Source organism: Aquarana catesbeiana, linkage group LG08, assembly GCF_042186555.1.
Source record: "Aquarana catesbeiana isolate 2022-GZ linkage group LG08, ASM4218655v1, whole genome shotgun sequence".
In the NCBI taxonomy this organism is placed as follows: domain Eukaryota; kingdom Metazoa; phylum Chordata; class Amphibia; order Anura; family Ranidae; genus Aquarana; species Aquarana catesbeiana.
Window position 1 is genome coordinate 255,906,573 of NC_133331.1, and position 20,868 is coordinate 255,927,440.

At 39.9% G+C, this 20,868-nt stretch overlaps 1 protein-coding gene across 4 annotated transcripts in view; it reads right to left on the bottom strand.

The window, feature by feature from the left end:
• Nucleotides 1-707: 707 nt before the first annotated feature.
• Nucleotides 708-20,868, bottom strand: part of LOC141106341 (membrane-spanning 4-domains subfamily A member 4A-like) — a 68,990-nt gene continuing 48,829 nt past the window's right edge. For 2 of the 4 annotated variants that reach the window (XM_073597037.1, XM_073597034.1), the window contains exons 5-6: nucleotides 20,707-20,829; nucleotides 8,605-17,639 (exon numbers count right to left, since the gene is read on the bottom strand). In XM_073597037.1, coding sequence (XP_073453138.1) covers nucleotides 17,529-17,639; nucleotides 20,707-20,829 — 234 coding nt within the window. In that variant the 3' untranslated portion in view covers nucleotides 8,605-17,528. Of the gene's footprint in view, nucleotides 2,532-8,604; nucleotides 17,640-20,706; nucleotides 20,830-20,868 lie in introns of those variants that run through there. The other 2 variants (XM_073597036.1, XM_073597035.1) reach the window with 2 other exon arrangements.

Sequence of the window (20,868 nt, forward strand, 5' to 3'; positions counted from 1 at the left end):
TGATGCCTTTCTCGTTTTCAGTGGGACAGGTTCCGGAAGCTGGCGCCGGCGGCAGAGCAGAGGTCGATTCCTTGTCCCGCACATCTGTGGAGAATAGCTGGTGCCCTAGTGCAGCGTTCGGTCAGTGAGGGTACATCGGCGGCCTACTTGTCTGTTTGGCGGGACTGGTACAGATTAGTAAGTTCCATTGGGGGTTGCTCTTCAGATCGGGACAGACTTTCCCTGCTGTTGTATATGATTGGGCCCATCTGCAGCCCATCTCTCATCAATGCAGCTGCCTGATTAATGCCTCACCATCACTCATCAGGGCAGTGAAGGAAACCACCGAGCCGTCATCTCCTGTTTACTCAGCTCTCAGTCGGCAGTCACATACACAGTCCCGCCTCCTCCATCGGCATTGGACCAGCTCCTGTGTTAGACAGAACACTGGTCCAATGCCAGTGACGGAGGCGGGACTGTGTGTGTGACGCGAGAACCGAGTGAGAGACGAATTAGAGCCGAGTGAGAGCCGAGTAAACAGGAGATGATGGCTCGTGAATTCTGGCGGCGCTCGTCCCCCCTCCTTCCCCTCTGAGTTAAACTATCGGCGTATAACACGCACCCGTGATTTGCCCCCTATTTTCAGCGGAAAAGGTGCGAGTTTTACGTTAATAAATACGGTATTTGATGAATAGTACTTTTTAAGAAAAATGGGTTAAAAAGCAAGGTTAAAAAGCAATATGTTGTATAATCACAAACACACAATACACAATAAACAGCAGCATTATTACCCATATAAACATTGATAAAAAATGAACAGTATTGGATTAAATCAATATGAGAACATGATTATAAGACATAATTATACAGAAACATACATTTAGTGAGAGAATCTGAAAAACTGTATATATAATATAATGACACAAATTAATACCAAGAATAATACATTAAGCTGATAGTAAAATCAACTGATTTAAATTAATGAATTGTTGGATGATTAGGGATTATAAAATGAATTATTAGGTGGTGGTAGAGGGGGTAGTAGCTGATTCCCCATACTTAGACAATAATTAAGGTGGACGACTAATAAAGATAAATTAATTTGTTTATATGTGTAAATGGAATCAAGTGCGCTACCTGTGACAAACACACTTATAAAAGGTCAACATGTGAACATCAACCTTAATTACAAGCTGAAAATAAAAAGTTAGTGAAAAAGTGAAAAATTAAAATCAATGAAAATCAATTAAGTGCAAAATCCATCCGGGGGCTAGTTAGCGTCCTTATTAGATGACACCCAAAGGTATAAACCTTTACTGAGACAAAGTCCTTCAGTCAGATGAGGGATACTGTCTTCATCACATACTTTCATAAGCCAAGCAATAGTAGAAAAGGCTGCTTACCAGATATGTAGGACCCCTATTACAGAGATCTTTAGGGCTTGGATGTGTCAGATCTTACAGACAGGAACAGCTGATTTAAGACTTCCAGCAGGATTCCTTCCTCTTCAAGCCGTTCTGAGCGCTGTAATGCTGGTGCAGCGAGCTGCAGTGTTCTCCTTATGAACTTTGTTCTAAAGGGATCACTCGTAGTGTATGATGAGAAATTTAAAGAGAGGAAAGAAGGCACTTCATAGTGCAACAGTTTATTAAAATCCTTTATTCCAAGTGATGGATGGCTGACATCGTAAAAGCATATAGCAGAGCGGAAAATTTCAAACGAGCAACACAGCCGCGGCAGAGGCTAGCCAGCTGGTATGTGGTGACGTCAGATCCCAAAGCTCCACCAGCTGGTATGTTGACTGGTATAAGTACAACTAACCATATGTCTATACCTATATCGTATATATGGAAAGCGTCATGTTAAAGGATAAGAAAAACGGTTTTGGATGATGGACTTTTTAGGCATAACACATTCTTTATAAGAAATTGATATTTATTACAAATTTAAAATCAAAACAATTACATAGATTTCTCATATATTTCATTCATATAAAATAGCCTATGAGCATGAAAGGCACACCACCTATAAACAATAAGGTCGAACCCTGGAGGGCCGGACTGATCACTCTTGGAATGATAGAGCTTGATGAGGTAGAGTGTCATAAGGTGCTCAACTCTGCTCTACATGTTACGCGTAAGGAAACGCTTCTTCAGGAGCTAAGGCGAGTTCTATGAACAAAAAAAGTTTTTTACAATTAAGTGCATCACAATCTTATATATTTAATCAACATTAGCATATAATATTATTATTGCCCCAGTGAGTTCAGTATAGCCACATAATATCTACAAACAATCAAACCACTCCCTTGGAGGTACAACATAGGGGACTGTGGGAACAGACATGACATAGAGCCACTGGAGAATTTTGACAAAAAACAAGTTATAGGTTCAAAGGGGGGGGGGTCTTATCCCTAAAACTATGATTATAATGGTACTTACATTTAATCATAGGTAAAAAAGAAAAAGAAGGGATGAGGCAGAGAGTAATGATGGTAGAGATTCACAACAATTCAGAGGCGAGTAACACTTCAGGAACCGTATAGGTTTAATCTGTAGGAAACATCATCAGAGAAATTATACTTCTAATTCCTTACCTATAGGGTAATTCTATGCCACTGTCAACAATTAGAAAGTGGTCTTTAGGGTAAAAGATGGTAAACAGGACTGCTATTAAAATGCTGGCTTGTTCAATGTAGGGAATCCTCCCATTGTATCCATGCCTATTGTCACATAAACATTGGTCCCTGCAGAGTAACAAGAAAAGTACATCTAATCAATGGAATTATTTTTGGCTGTTTAGGAGTCAGTTCCCTTCACAATTCAAAGCGGTTACCTTACACACTAGGTTCCTAGCAGAGTTTCCTCTTGGCAACCGCGCCGCACAGATAGCAGAAACAGCTGTGAAAGACGCTAGCCCAGGGCGTCTATTTGTATGTATATTCCGGCAGTGATGTCAGCCAGATATGACGATCCTCTGCCAAGCCAGATGGAACTGTGCACGCGTTTAACCTCCCAGGCACTGTAACCAATGGGAGCAGAGAGCCAGCGGGATGTCCAGCGCACACGCAGACACAGTGACAGAAGGGAGAACAGCTGTATCTTCTCTCTGTAGCCACAGAGCGCCGCCCAAGCATCAAGTGAGAGCCACACATAAGTTGGCTCCCACCTGTAGGGGGATAGAAGTTCCAGTAGGTGCATATCATCACGAATACAGTGCCTTGCAAAAGTATTCACCCCCCTTGGCTTTTTACCTATTTTGTTACATTACAGCCTTTAGTTCAATGTTTTTTTAATCTGAACTATATATGTGATGGATCAGAATACAATAGTTGGTGAAGTTAAATTAGAAAAATATATACATAAAACTATTTTTCAGAAACACAAAACTGATAATTGGCATGTGCGTATGTATTCACCCCCTTTGTTATGAAGCCCATAAAAAGCTCTGGTGCAACCAATTACATTCAGAAGTCACATAATTTTTGAAATGATGTCCACCTGTGTGCAATCTAAGTGTCACATGATCTGTCATTACATATACACACCTTTTTGAAAGGCCCCAGAGGATGAAACAGCTAAGCAAGAGGCACCACTAACCAAACACTGCCATGAAGACCAAGGAACTCTCCAAACAAGTAAGGGACAATGGTGTTGAGAAGTACACGTCAGGGTTAGATTATAAAAAAATATCCAAATCTTTGATGATCCCTAAGAGCACCATCAAATCTATCATAACCAAATGGAAAGAACATGGCAGAACAGCAAACCTGCCAAGAAACAGCCGCACACCAAAACTCACGGACCGGGAAAGGAGGGCATTAATCAGAGAGGCAGCACAGAGACCTAAGGTAACCCTGGAGGTGCTGCAGAGTTCCACAGCAGAGACTGGATTATCTGTACATAGGACGACAATAAGGCGTACGCTCCATAGAGTTGGGCTTTATGGCAGAGTGGCCAGAAGAAAGATATTGCTTTCAGCAAAAAACAAAATGGCACGTTTTGAGTTTGCGAAAAGGCATGTGGGAGACTCCCAAAATGTATTGAGGAAGGTGCTCTGGTCTGATGAGACTAAAATTGAACTTTTTGGCCATCAAAGAAAACGCTATGTTTGGCACAAACCCAACACATAAAATCACCCAAAGAACACGATCCCCACAGTGAAACATGGTGGTGGCAGCATCATGCTGTAGGGATGTTTTTCAGCAGTCGGGACTGGGAAACTGGTCAAAGTTGAGGGAAAGATGGATGGTGCTAAATACAGGCATATTCTTGAGCAAAACCTGTACCACTCTGTGTGTGATTTGAGGCTAGGACAGAGGTTCACCTTCCAGCAGGACAATGACCCCAAACATACTGCTAAAGCAACACTTGAGTGGTTTAAGGGGAATCATGTAAATGTGTTGGAATGGCCTAGTCAAAGCCCAGACCTCAATCCAATAGAAAATCTGTGGTCAGACTTAAAGATTGCTGTTCACAAGTGCAAATCATCCAACTTGAAGGAACTGGAGCAGTTTTGCAAGGAGGAATGGGCACAAATCCCAGTGGTAAGATGTGGCAAGCTCATAGAAACTTATCCAAAGTGACTTAGAGCTGTGATAGCCGCAAAAGGTGGCTCTACAAAGTATTGACTTTAGGGGGGTGAATAGTTATGCACATTGACTTTTTCTGTTATTTTGTCCTATTTGTTGTTTGCTTCACAATAAAAAAAAAAAACATCTTTAAAGTTGTGGGCATGTTCTGTAAATTAAATGATGCAAATGCTCAAACAACCCATGTTAATTCCAGGTTGTGAGGCAACAAAACACGAAAAACACCAAGGGGGTGAATACTTTTGCAACGCACTGTATATGATTGCAGTTGATGTACATTGGGTTGTAAGAATTGATCTATATATAAGCTAAAACCTGTGGTGACGCTGTCCATTACTGCTACAATGGGTCTACCTTGGGGTATGGTCTAGATTTTTATAAATCTTAGAAAGATGATAAAAGTATGGTATTTGGTAGAATGCCTTTTGTAAAAAGGAACTACATTTTTGAAATGATGCCATCCTTGAATGCAGTCGAAATCAATATGTCAGCTTCCTTGGCAAAGTCAGCTGTGGGGTCCTTGTTGAGTTTGACATATGTTGCTTTATCTGAAAGGAGTATATTTGCTTCTTCCACATAAACCGTCCTGTTCTGAGGGACAATTCCTCCCCCCTTGTCCGCAGATTTAATGGTGACATCTTGTGTGTGCATTACCTGGTCAAGGGCCTTGATTTCAGATGGAGAGAGATTGTTAGGTGTGGAAGTAGAGGTGGAGTTGCAGAGTTTCAATAAGTCTGCATAAACCATTCTATAAAAGCTTTCCAAATATGGACCTTTAGAATGTGCTGGGTAAAAAATAGATTTGGGAAGAATGAACTATAGGAGGTTATGTGGCCAAATGTTAAGTAGTCTTAATGACTCATCCTCAGTGGATAGTATATCTAAACTATCAATTCGGCTCATCCTCACTCAAAACGCCCAGAAGCACCAAAAACGATAAAATATTTAATGTTTATTCACATATTCTCTTTATTGCAGATATATCTCTCTTCAGTCATGGACTTAACTTTGCCCCAATCAGCAAACCCAATCCCTTTCTCCTTTTCAAAGATTTAAACAGATACATACGTAATCTCACCCTTAAAAGACATTTTTCGCTGGACATTTTTATTTTTTAACTTTTAATAAAGGACTTGTCCCAAGCTGTCTCTTGTCTATTTTACCATGTTTGACACTTTTTTTGTGAAATGGTAGGGGTACAATGTACCCCGTTACCAATTCACATAGGGGGGGCAATGATCTGGGGGTCCCCTTGTTAAAGGCTGCTTCCAGATTCCGATGAGCCCCCTGCCTGCATACCCCCACAACCACCGGGCAAAGGTTGTGGGGATGAGGCCCCTGCCCCCATCAACATGGGGACAAGGTGCTTTGGGGTCAGACCCCAAAGCACCCTCCCCATGTTGAGGGCATATGGCCTGGTATGGTTCCTGTGGCCTGCCAGGTTGTGTGCTCGGAAAAGGGTATGGATTTTGGGGGGGCCCCTACGCCATTTTTTTTTTAAATTTTGGCAGAGGCTTCCCCTTAAAATCCATACCAGACCTGAAGTGCCTGTTATGGATTTTGGGGAGACCCAGATGCAATTTTTTTTTTTACATTTTTGGATCGGGGTTCCCCTTAATATTCATACTAGACCTAAAGGGCCTGGTAATGGACTAGGGGGAACCCATGCCATTTTTTTCAATGAGTTTTATCTATATTGCCGAGACCCGACAATTCATTACACCTGCGATCAGTTTTAAATGACAATTTTTCCTTTAGAAATGTCATTTTACTGCGGTACTGTTCTAAACACGGGAAAAATGCATCACTTTACAGGCATACTATAGACACCCCCCAGGCATGATATTTAAAGGTATATTTTATTTTTATTGTTTCACTTTAAGCATTAAAAAAATCACTGCTCCCGAAAAAAACATCCGTTTAAAAAAAAAACGTGCATTGATACATGTCCCCTGGGGCAGGACCCGGGTCCCCAAACACTTTTTATGACAATAACTTGCATATAACCCTTTTAAAATGAACACTTTTGATTTTTCATGTTAGTGTCCCATAGACTTTAATGGTGTTCCGGCAGCTTTCGAATTTGCCCCGAACACCGCATATATTTCAGTGTTCGCCCGAACATCTGAACAACCAAAGTCGGCCCGAACTTATGCTCGCACCGAACCATTCGCCATCACTAGTTTTGAGTGTTTTCTGGTTTGTCCTCCTCTACAGCCTCTCCTGTGAGTTTTCTTTTTCTGGATGATGATGCTGAAGGAGGACTGGGCACTAAAAAAGGAGCAGTTGGAAGATCTGTGAGGGGGATGCAGTGCGAATTGTTAAGGCCAAGTAATTAAAGGGACCTGATGATATGGTGTTGTGATACGTGTGCTCCATGGATTTAGATGATGTATTGCCTATAGGAGTAACTGATGAAAGGATAGGCCAGTCAGCTGTATTAAGACTGGTAGGGGGAACTGTTGCTATGGTAAAAGGATCTCTAGAGCAATTGGAAACAAGGGGGCCATTGTTGGGTAGTATATGAGGCTTAAGGGAAGTAGAGTGTACGTGCTGAGAAGATCTGGGTCTAAAGGTCAGGTCCTGTGTATTCCTAACGTTGTGAGATGAGGATGGTCTATTATAGAACTGATTGAGAGCAGTGATTAGATCACTACTCTTATCAGTAGTATTTTTCTTGTTTTTATTATAGTAATTAATTTTGAGAGCATTGTGGTTATTACGAGATAACTATGAGGAACAGAAAGCTGAAGGTGGTGGATCTAGCCTCTGGTATCTATTGGAGGTGATGGGACTAAAGGGTTGTAGGTTCATCAGAGGAAGGAAAGGACGGTTGACAAGTGAGGAACAAGATGGTCTAGAAAAATTTGAGGAATGCTGATAAATATGGGTAGGGGCTAAGGGTATTGATGATGTAGCAGCCAAATTGGAATAGTTCTTTTATACCAAGTGGAGGGAATGGGTACTTTGTGGCCAAGGATTTCTTCTGCTATTGTTTTTACTTGATGGTTAAGTTTATCAAACCTATTGCTTCTATGAAAAATAAGTATTCCCATCCATTTAGCCGTGCAAAACTCGGCAATATTGGCCCATTCTTTTGTGCCATCATCATTCAAAAAATGGGACAATCTTTCATGACTCTCAGGCCTCTGGGTGAGATCTTGGGTGAGATCAATATATTGTTGTAGAAAATTTGTCCCACCACTGTTGATTTGTGGTATGGATTATTCTTTCTAATGTTTAAATTTACCACAGAGACTGTGGTGTATTCTTCCGTAAGTTTAGCATCATCTGAAAATGTGACAGATGATAGCATAGAATATAATTGGTCTAAAACCACATATCTTTGGCTATCTATAATGGAGATTCAATCCATGATAGATGAGGATAACACATGAACAACGCAAAAAGAAAATATAGAAATGTTATAAAATGCTGCTATAAATATTATATGAGTTTTGCTATTGCACACCCCTGCATGGGCTGTGAACAAGGACAGGGGAGAGGGAAGGGAGGGATGGAGTGCTGGGAAGGGAAAGGAGAAAAGACAACTAGGAATGGTATGGTAACAGAACAAAATTAGAACAGGCAAAGCCTGGATATGTTAAACACTGCGGGAATGTAAAATCTGGTGTGCAGCACACCAGTTTCAAACAACACAATATACAAGTAAAGGCGCAGGGGACTAGAACAATAAATTTCCCACAGTGTTATTAACCATAAATGAAAAGCATAGTAATCTATGCAAAAATAAGATAATCTTTTGGTTTAAAAAGTCCAAGGACCATATCAGATGGTATTGGGGGATCCCACACTTAGGGCTGCCATCAGGGGGGAACAGAAACCATGTTTCAGTACACTGAAAAGACACAAGGAGGGAAGGGGCCTCTGGGTGCAGAAATAAATCAATAAAGCAAGGATTGGCAGTGTGTGCATAAACACTTGGTCCGTCCAATCCAATATATCAAACAAAAGAAAACCTGGTGCACACGGCACAGTATAACCCCTCAGGATTTTGAATGACAGACCAAGTGTAGAATAAAAAAGTATTTATTAAGTATTCACAATATATAATTACAATATCAAAAAGATTAACATATAAAAATGTTGATATCAATGTTATACTAAGTATACATGAATAGGCATGAAACTTAGCTGCCCTGTACAAAGGTTTAGGCTAGCAGGGGTTTATGCTGTAAATGACGCCTGACATGTTTCAGACAATGACGTCTTTTCTCAATCGTGTTGTATTGTTTGTTTTTCTATAATATAAATATAATAGAAATTGGTATATAAAGATAACAATATAAGTCAAAATAGAATTCTCATTGGAATCACACTTTCAACATCGGTCAACATGCTAAAACATAGTTCATAACAATAGGACAATGGGTTATCATACCTACACAGGCAGGTCAACCGATGCTAGACACATAGGGAGATGGAATTTTATCTGTACTCCTCCTGGGCCCGCAGACAGCCAAAGACAGCTCCAAGATGGTAATCAGGGGCAATTGAATCAGCCACAGTGGCACGGCATAGGAGACTGGGCAGTGAAGTCCACTGCAAGAATACAGGGGAGGTAAAAACCAACCACAGCAGACCAGCTACAACTGAGTATATACTGCAGTTGATTGATGTATGTGTCTCTAAATTTAAACAAGAAACAAACGCCAAGGCGGTGTTAGTGCAATACTTAGCACTATATGTATGAATGTACTAGAATATATAGAGATATATAAAAGGTTAGCTAAATATAGCTAACCATGATAGTAAAAAATGGGTAGATAGATCAATCAATATCTAGTAAGAAGACAGACAGATCTATAATCCCAATAGTATTCAATGTTGCTAGTGACATACCTCTGGACTGTTTGCCTGTTTGAAAGTAAATCCTGCAGCATAACACAATCCATAGGCGTGCACAAGGGGTGTGCCAGGTGTGCCTGGGCACACCCTAATCATGGGGCTGGCAACCTGTCAGTCGCGATCTACCTGTTGATCGCGGGAAGATAAAAGGTAAACCGCAATCCCTCCTCGCCGACCCCCAGAACCTGGACATCAGGGGTGGGATCGGGTACCAATATATGCCACCCCTTCACTCCCCCTGTCCCTCTTCTTTCTGCTGCCCTGGTCCCCCTTTACCCCCCCCATCCCCCCATTGTTTCAGGATGAAGAGTGGGGAAGAGGCTGGTAAATATGTCACGCTCACATTTGAGTTTGAGCTTTGAGGTGCACACCCTAATGCAATAGGCTGCGCACACCTATGACACAATCAAAGTGACTGTCCAAGCTAGAGGAATGGATTATATAGAGGCAGGTAAGTACAGCTGACTGTGATTGCTAATAAGCAACCAAAGTCAGCTGAGGCTGGGATCAACACACAACGCGCTATGAGGTAGGTGTGGTGGTGTGATGTGGTATTCTCAGACGAAGCAGTGCTGGCCTGCCCATAGGGCGTGGCCGGAATGACGACCGCCTCTCGGGGGGTCTCCCACGAGCCAAACAGCGGACAACACCCCCAATCGCCAAACACCCGCCGGCGCCGCCAATGGTAGCAGCCCCCAGGTGACTCAGTATGGGGAGTCGGTAAAGAGCCGCATGGGGACCCGGAAGAGACAGTGACACCCAGTGGTCAGCAGCGGAAGGCCCGCAAATAAGCACGGCCAGAGTCCCATGGCAGAACTTAGAGTTTGAACAATCTAAAAGACAAAGGCATCAGATCAATAATGCATAATCATAGCAATACAAATCAGTCCATAATCATGGCAGTACCAATTGGGATGATAACAAAATGCACTAAGATATATATACATACAAAGTTATCATACATATATACATGTGCAAAGAGGCTGTAACAAAAATAAAAAGTGTATAGAGTATTATCTATACCTAAAGGGGAACCAGAGACATCAAGGTATTTACTTCTATAAGTCTAACTCACATATTGCCCGACTGAAAGCCCTCCAAGTACAGTTTGAAATTGAACGCCTCATTGAGGCCTGGAGATACAGTTGCATTCAGACGAAACATCCACCTCAATTCACTTTGTAAAAGTTGCTTGTTCAAGTCTCCTCCTCTTGGGTTGTTTAGAATATGATCAAGTGCCTTGCAGTGCGGTTACAATGCACTGTATGGCTATGTCTGCCAAGAGGAAGACCAGGGTCCTTCTTTTTAATACTAACAATGTGTCTGTAAATTCTTTGCCAAAATTCGAGTTTGCTTTTTCCCATATAGTAGCAATTGCATTCACACTGCAGCAAGCAAACTACCCCTGCAGTGCAGCAATTGACAAAGTATCTAGGTCTTAGTTTTTACCCATTTGGTATGTCTACATTCTTTCCGGTGTTCATATACTGGCAATAATTACAATTGCCACATCTGAATGTCCCTATGAGTTTAACACTGTCTTTTTTACTGGTTTTATATTCACTAAGGACTAGTTTGTCACGTAGTGAAAAAGCTCTGCGGTAAGTAATCAATGGTTGAGTAGGGACAAATGGTGCTATTATGGTATCCATACTCAGTAAATGCCAGTATTTTTGTAAAATGGCCTTTATCTGTCTATGTTGCTGACAGCATTTTGTAATGACCGTGTAGGTACAGATTCTTTACTTTGTTTTTTATAAAAAAAGAAGGTTCCTTTGAACTTTGTTTTTTGCTTTTTTGTATGCTTTTTTCAGAACCCTATTTGAATAGCCACAAGCTCGTAGTCTTGTTCTGAGTGTGAGAGCTTCCTTCTCGAACAAGTCATCACTAGAACAATTACGTCTAGCTCTGATATATTGTCAGAATGGAATAGATGCCAACAAAGGTTTAGGGTGTAAGCTGGAGGCTTCCAGAATGGTATTGCCCGCTGTGGGTTTTCTATAAAGCTCGCTTTGAAGAGAGCCATCTGGGTGTTTAATGATTGTCAAATCTAGAAAAGAGATCCTACATGCATCATAGGTCATAGTGAATTTGAGATTGAATGTATTGCTTGAATTAATATGTTCTAAAAATTCAAAAAGAATTGCACTGGGGCCATCCCATAGCATGATAATGTCATCTATGTAACAATACTAGGCCACGATATGCCTGGCAAAGGCACAAGCTGCGCCATCAGAAAATAGCAACCTCTCCCACTCCCCCAGGTACAGATTAGCGTATGCCGAGGCACAACATGTACCCATGGCAACACCCTGTACCTGGAGGTAGTGGGAGCCATTGAAAGAAAAATAGTTATGTTTTCATAGAAACTCAAGGGATGATACAGTAAACTCAACCAATGAGTCAGGATACCTATATGAATGAAGTAACATATGTATAACTGAAAGACCCAAGTCGTGTGGAATTGAACTATATAGGGCCTCCACATCGATGGCGACCAAAAAAGTGTCGCCATCGACATGGAGGGCATCCAGAATCTGGAGCAAATGAATGGTGTCCTTAATGTGTGATGGAAGGGCTTCAACCAGGGGTTGTAAAAGCCTGTCGACAAATTTGCTGAGGTTGTCTGTAAGACTGCCTCTACCTGAAACGATTGGTCTCTCTGGTGGCTGCTAAGTGTTCTTGTGTATTTTTGGGAGTGCATAAAACGTTGCCTCCCTGAAGAAGCCCATCCTAATATATTCCCAAGTGTGTTTTATCAATAACATTGTGGTGGTAGGCCTGGTCGACTAGCATATAAAACCATCAATCATGGATTTTGGTATAGATCTGTACCATTGAGGGTTATTTAATATTTTGTTACACATTTCCACATAATCAGTATTATTTTGTATCACAATATTTCCACCTTTTGATTGTAATAACTGAGTTTTCACTTAATGATTGCAATGCTTGTTGTTCATTATGAGTAAGATTATCATGTTGGTGAGGAGAGATCCTCAAATTGCGTATATTTCTTGAGACCAACTTTAAAAATAAAGCAGCATTGGGATTTGAACTTGGAGTAGGATAAAGACTTGATTTCCTCTTCTTGTGGAAGTGGCATAGAAATACTATCATCAACTTCTGCCAAAATAGTGTCCAGATCAAGAGAATCTATAAGTTCTCCAGGTTCATTTTCTTCCAATAATGTTATAAGGCTCTCAATTGCCTCTACTTCCATAGTAGTGTGAATGGTGCTTTCACCGGATTGTTTTTTGGTGTATAAGGATTTAAGTAGAAGATTACGCACAAACAGATGCACATCTTTGATCGCCTCAAATGTATCTATATGTGCTACTGGGCAAAATGTGAGGCCCTTTTCCAAAACTCTTATTTCATCAACAGGGAGAACATGATCAGACAGGTTGATGATATTTAGTGATTGGTGCATGGGTGAGTCTTTTTGAGTTTGTGTAGTTAGTTGTGTAGATTCTCCTGGTGTTTCTCGGTTTGTGTTCACATGCGATCTAAAAAATCGCTTTGGTGAGATGAGCCAGTCAGTGAAATGGATGTGGAAGTATTGGATTGATGAGATGTTTTAGTATGAGCATGGCAGGACTTGGATTTGTTAGAATATTCTCTGGTGTGAGGAGATGGGGAGTCATCTGTGTCAGAAATGTTGTCGTTCGAGATGTTAACTGGATGGCTAAGTTTCTGACGTCTATGTGCATTAGTAGGTGCTAGTGCAGGTTGAGAAATAGTAGGGAATTTAGGTGTTTGAGGTATCTTGGTTTTATTGTTGGTGCGATAGGGAGCACAAGCATATATGTTGCTCAAGTTGGATGCGCTATAACTATCACTCCATCTATATGCACGTTCTTCCTGGAAAGCCTTTTTATCACGGAATAATTTTTTGTCTTTTTATTTGGTAAGAATGTCTTTATTATACTTCTCAAACCGTTCTCTATGTTGTTTTTCTAATTGATCATGGAGGGTATGTATTTTAAATGTTGTTGATTGAATGTTTAAAGCATCAATTTTTGTGTCAAGTTCTAACATTATCTTGCGATACTCCTGAATCAACAGTCATTAATTCAACAGAGCATCGTTTGAGAACTTTCTCCCAAGCCATCTTGAATTCTGGTTCGATCTTCTCGAATGACGGGAAGATCTGTACCCGAAGTCCAAAAGGACTTAATATGCCAGAATAATGAGGCCTTTTTTTCCACAATATGAGTAAGATTGAGAAAAGCAAATTTGATCTCTGATTCAATAAGTTCCTTGGTATCAAAGTCCTTAGCTGTTTTGGACATGAGATTCTCCCAGTCCTCGCCCAGGTACTCTGCCATGTTAATGGCAAGAGATAATCTAGGGGTGAGAGGTGGGGAATGGATTAGGTCACTACTATGGGTAAAAAGATAATATTTACAATGAACCTATATATAATAATGTCCACAAAGATGTGAGTTATAGCATGTGATAAACAATGGGAAGCGTACAAACATTTACTGAGAAATATAAAAATGAGTATACAAACAATATTTAAAATATGGTGCACTAAACTCCCACTAACTGACGCTAAACTAAAAAGCAAGGTTAAAAAGCAATGATGTACAATCACAAACACACAATACACAATAAACAGCAACATTATTACCCATATAAAAATTGATAAAAAATGAACAGTATTGGATTAAATCTATATGAGAATATGATTATAAGACATAATTATACAGAAACATACATTTAGTGAGAATCTGAAAATCTGTATATACTGTATATATAACATAATAACACAAATTAATACCAGGAATAATAAATGAAACTGATAGTAAAATCAATTGATTTAAATTAAAGAATTGTTGGATGATTGGGGATTTTAAAATTAATTATTAGGTGGTGGTAGAGGAAAAGGGAAGAGGGGGGGTAGTAGCTGATTCCCCATACTTAGACAATAATTAAGGTGGACGACTAATAAAGATAAATTCATTTGTTTATATAGCAGAGATATGTATGGAATGTATACACACATATATGTATATATACTACATACATACATATATATATATATATATATATATATATATATATACACACACACTACTACATAGTTTACTATGCTTTTAAACTAATTAATTTATGGTTAATAACACTGTGGGATATTTATTGTTCTTGTTCCCTGCACCTTTAGTTGTATATTTTGAACAGGGCCTAAAGTCTCCTGTTCTAGTCTCTCAGGGACTGTATCTATCACACCTTCATAAAAATTCTATTGGATCAACTGAACAAAAATTGCTAAATTACTCACAATTCTTCAGAGAAGCCAATTCTTTAGAGAAGCCAATCAGCTTCTAACCTCAGCTTGTTTAACTAAGATTTAGCAAAAAACCTAGAAGCTGATTGGTTTCTCTGCAGATACTGTATGTGACTAATTTTGCCTTCTCTAGCTTTAGTAAATAAACCCCAGTATCTCTATCCCCATTCTTAGGATAGTAAGAAGTAGAGCGCTGTACTGCTTATGATATACCACTAAAATGCCCAGGATTTTTAACCGTTTGCCGACCAGTGCACGACGATATACGTCAGCACAATGACATGGCTGCACAAATGGGCATACAGGTATGTCCCCTTCAAGAAGCAGCATTGTGGGCGGTCGTGTCATGGAGCGGCAGAATGGGGAGATGCCTATGTAAACAAGGCATTTCCCCACTCTGCCTAGTGACATGACAGAGATCTACTGCTCCCTGTCATCAGGAGCAGTGATCACTGTCATGTCCTAGGTAGCCCATCCCCCCACAGTTAGAATCACTCCCTAGGACACACTTAACCCCTTGATCGCCCCCTAGTTTTTAACCCCTTCCCTGCCAGTGTCATTTATACAGTAATCAGTGCATTTTTATAGCACTGATCGCTGTATAAATGACAACGGTCCCAAAATAGTATCAAAATTGTCCGATGTGTCTGTCATAATGTCGCAGTCATGATAAAAATCGCAGATCACCGCCATTACTAATAAAAAAATTAATAATAAAAATGTCATAAATCTATTCCCTATTTTGTAGACGCTATAACTTTTGCGCAAACCAATCAATATACGCTTATTGCGATTTTATTTTACCAAAAATATGTAGAAGAATACATATCGGCCTAAACTGAGGAAAAAATTTATTTTTTATATAATATAATATATAATATAAAATATTGCTTTTTTTCAAAATTGTCACTTTTTTTGTTTATAGCACAAAAAATAAAAACTGCAGAGTTGATCAAATACCACCAAAAGAAAGCTCTATTTGTGGGGAAAAAAGGACGTCAATTTTGTTTCAGTACAACGTCGCACGACCGCGCAATTGTCAGTTAAATTGACGCAGTGCCGTATCACAAAAAGTGCTCTGCTCAGGAAGGGGGTAAATTCTTCCGGGGCTGAAGTGGTTAATTTATTAAATCCATATAAGCCTCTGATTCCTAAAATGACAATGGTCTCCCTCCCCCAAGTTTAAAAAAAATATGAAAAGAATCTTTGCGCAGGTGCAATAATTCTTCCATCAAGCATAAAATAACAAAATAATCTACCTTTTGTGATCCATTCTATCATTGTTGGAATCTCTTGTGAACACCAGTATTTCGGGAAAAGCTGCATTTAAGAAGTGAGGGATTAGTGTCCTCTTATGCTGTGTTACCAGAGTGTCTATGTTGTAGAACAGGCATGTCCATGGATCCATGGACACACTTGTTCCTGTTATACTATAAATATTATTAACAATCTCTTTCCTGAACATAGTCCGTTCCACCAAATGTGTACAGGTGTCCCTTAAAGTTCAAAGCCTCTCCAACAGAGAGGTGATATTCCTGGCTAGAATTTGTGGGCTCTTGTTGGCATTACATACCATCTAGCTAAAAGTTTAAAGTTGTTTTAGAAATTTTAAGGTTTACTGAAAAGGAGAGGAGGAAACAGGAGACAAAGATTTGACAATTTCCAATAGTGTCAAATCCTGTTGAAACTTGTGGTGCGTGAAACATAAAGGTAGATGTAAGCTTTTCAGGAAAGGGTCTTTTTCTGGCTGGGGTTTGCCCTGAAGATCCTTCTCCTTTGTGGGCTCAGCAAGGGAGACAGGAGAAGTGTGAGGCACCCCTGAAGTAGGACAAGATGGGGCATCACTGGAATTGTATGTTGGAACATGTTGGTTGATAGTGATTTATATTGAAGATGTTACTTGCACTGAAGATGTTTGACTTCCATTGTCATTTAGTAAAGAAAATAAAAAGACCATCTGGAGTGGACTCACTTTATTCCTGTGGTGGTGGCCTATACCTGGGGACCTGTAAGTAGTAGGTCTCTGGATCTTCTAGAGGAGGAGCTGAAGTTGTTTGTCCTTTACTACGCCAGTTGTTGCGTTACCAGGACTTGGGGTACAGGGACTCTTTAGTCTCTGAAAATGGCTAATGTTAGCTAGAAAAACTGAATATTGTACCATTGTTGACTTGCCCCTGCCTACAAACTAGTAACAAAATCAGCAAGATGGTATTTTGCACTACTGCACTACTCAAAACTTTTAACAAAAGATTGGGGTATAAATACAGCTGCTATATATAACACAAAGATTCCAAAACAGTTAAACATGATGTGGCCCAAAAGTGTACGTCCACAAATGCACCTCAATAATTGATGTTGCTGTTGGCAACTTCCCAATAACTGCAGAGTGACAGAAACAAGGTCTTTTGTGCTTTTTGGCTATAATCATTCTCTAAATCATAGGGATAAGTTGCTGAGAACCTGTTCTGCGAGATATAATATCCCAAATCTCTCCACACCAGAGTCTTGTTTATTAATGAACATTGCCACGTGCAGGAGAAACACAGAAAGGTTCATGTAATATTGTGATATTGGTACCTTGGTAAAGAGAGGAATCAACTGAATAGTAAAAGAGGATCTTAGAACCCGTTGTATGGCCAAAGTATTCCACAAGCATTAATGCCAATAAAAAATTATATCCAGGGCCAGTGATAAGAAACATACACATAAACTGTATAGTAAATTGCCATCATTTTCCTATTGTCATGGGTGCATGCTCATTGTTCCATCAATTGATCCATAATGTACAGTCGCTCAGCTGATGCTGGAGTAACTAGGGGGAGGGTCAGCATAAACAGGAGGCTCTAGAGAATATGGAGGTGGAAGTGGAGAATGAGGGGGAAAATCTGCTGGGATCACAAACACCTAAAAAAGACACAAAAGAATATGTAGTTTATTTTATTAGGCATTATATGAAGTGATATTATCAATGCTTTCTAAATGTTACATCTCAAAATTTTGAAGTTTAACTTGACCACATTTGTAATGTAGTGTAGGGCCAAATAAAATATGGAAAAATTTAAGTAAGAACAATAATCAGCCAGACCTGTCACCAATCCCTGATCCCAAACGTGACCCTAAATGCTAACCCCTGTTTGAACCCTAACCTCAGTGCTCCATATTTCTCTCCAGAAAAAAAAGTTTACTTTGTAAGTTAAACCGTAAACTGAACTTTAACACAAAAACATTTAAGTAACGCCTAAAGTGAAAGGATAACTTTGTGCACCTTCTCATTTTCTATATCCTGTCTCTCATTTTCATTTTGACTCCCAATGTAAGACAGCACTATACTAAGTTAAATGGAAATGTAATGCTATGCAGAAATAATTATAAAAATAAATGCAGACAGAGAATTTTAGAGTTTAGATTGTGGCTCAGTGGGATAGGAGGTAAGGGAATAGAGTCCAGCATCCCAAACTGTTGGTGTCTGATATCAGCCTTTTATCAAGGAAGACCTGTCAAACACTTGTTGCTGAAGATCCCCAGACAAGGCTCTTGTTGGTCAATGGTTCAGATCCCAAAATGGTGGTGGATGGACCTCATTCTCCTATTAAATTTCCACTGACACCCATTCTAAAGGGGACAATACAATTTTCTGTCTGCATTCCTTTTTTTTTATTACTTTTAAATATATTTTTTACAACAGAGCAGGGCGTTATTTAAAAATGATCCGCTCTTTTAACTGTTCTTATTATTTTTTAATGGCTTACTGATCATGTATTGTCAGCTGTAGGTATAATCACTTTTTTTAGCAGGGGTTTGCTAAGATCTGAAAATTGTTTAATGGTAAAAATGTTGGTCACTCTAGGATTTACAGAGTGGTGGCAAAAACAAAAAGCATTAAGTGTTTGGTAGGTCAGCAGTTTAAATGACTTGTTGATGAGAGTTGTCAAATGAGAGTCCACACAACTGCTATAACAGTGGTGTGCAGAGAAAGCTCTGAATATACAGTGCATAACACCAGGTTGAGCTCCACAAAGGCAAGAACAGGGAAATTATGTTTCGGGGGCATCAAATCACCAAAAACAGGATAACTGAAAACTGGAAACTGTGTTTTTGATTAAGGATTTCTGCTGCAACATGCGGATAATGGTCTCATAATTTACAATAAAAAACATGACTCTATAGATCCATTTCGTCTTGTTACGATGGTGTGGTGAATATTGTATTGATTAGGAGCCTTAATACCAACTGATCATTGTTTGAATATCAAAGTATACTTGAGTACTGGTGATGACCATGCTTACCCCTTTAAAGGGGGAGGGATGCAAAGAATGAGTGAATTAACCACTTTCAGCCCCGGAAGGTTTTACCCCCTTAATGACCAGGCAATTTTTTGCGATACGGCACTGCGTTACTTTAACTGACAATTACGCGGGCGTGCAACACTGTACCCAAACAAAATTGATGTCCTTTTTTTCCCCACAAATAGAGCTTTCTTTTGGTGGCATTTGATCACTTCCTGCCTTTTTTTTTTTTTTTTTTGCGCTATAAACAAAAGAAGACAGACAATTTTGAAAAAATTATATATCTTTTTTACTTTCTGTTATAATACATATCCCAAAAAAATGTAAAAAAACTAATTTCTTCATCAATTTAGGCCAATATGTATTCTTCTACATGTTTTTGGTAAAAAAAAATCCCAATAAGCGTTTATTGATTGGTTTGCGCAAAGGTTATAGCATCTACAAACTATGTGATAGGTTTATGGGCTTTTATTTTTTTTTTATTGTTTTTACTAGTAATGGCGGAGATCAGCGATTTTTAGAGGCACTGTGACATTGCGGCAGACAAATCTGACCCTAAGTGACACTTTTTGGGTACCAGTGACACCAACACAGTGTTCAGTGCTAAAAAAAATGCACTGATTACTGTATAAATGACACTGGCAGGGAAGGGGTTAACATCAGGGGCAATCAAAGGGTTAAGTGTTCCCTGCTAGTGTTTTCTAACTGTGTGGGGGATGGACTGACAGGAAGAACATAGAGATTGCTGTTCCTGATTACTAGGAACAGAAGATCTCTGTGTACTTCTCTGTCAGAACGGAGATGTGCCTTGTTTGCATAGGCAGATCCCCGTTCTGCCTCTCTGTGGAGTGAAGATATCTGTGTACTTCTCTGTCCGAACGGAGATGTGCCTTGTTTACATAGGCAGATCCCCGTTCTGCCTCTCTGTGGAGTGATCACAGATTGGCTCCCCCTCTGTGCAACGGACGCACACGCGCCCACAGTATCTATTCCACGAAACAACATACAGGTACGTTGTTTTGAGCACTAGAGCTGCCCTGCCGCAGTACATATGTGGTGGGCGGTCTTTAAGTGGTTAAAGCAGAACTCCACCCAAAAGGGGAAGCTACACTTGTTCGCACCCTCCACTGCCACATTTGGCACTTTTTGGGGGGAGGGGGAGCGGGTACCTGGTTTTGACAGGTACCCGCTCCCACTTCCGGGAAATATCACAGCACAGCGATCTATGACATTTCTGGCCCCTCCTCCTTAAAACTGGCATTAAAACAAGGTTGTTAATAATGTTTAAAATTTTGAAGTCATGGCCATTGATCAACTGTCTGAAATGTGCAATTTCCAACACAGCTGGAAATTTAAAATATGAGAAGACAAGAAAGAAGACTGCATTTTTAATGTGTGAATGAGGGCACCCTGGAATCCCTCGAGCTGAGCTCCTTGTATTTCCATGTAGTATGGGTGCATGATTGGAAAGTATTGAATGCCTACATGGATGCTTGCTTTGATGTAAACTACATGTTTAAAATTTTGAAGAGTTCAGAATTACAGATAAGCTCTCAGGGATCAACGAGGTAGAGGGGAAAAAGAAAAAGGTAAAACGTTATATTGACAAACTTGTCTGAATACCCCAGATTTATTATAGGATCTACAGTGTGCTGAACATACTCTTATACCTTAAAAGCTCTTACCTGTGATGAACCTATGGAAGCGTGACGCAGAGAACAACATCCTGCAATAAACACGGTTATAGCCAGAATAAGCTGCAGCACATTTGTAGTAAGGAGAAGTGCAAGAATTGCTATAATGCTCCCCTGTAAACACATAAGCACAGAGAAACAAAAAAAATGTAA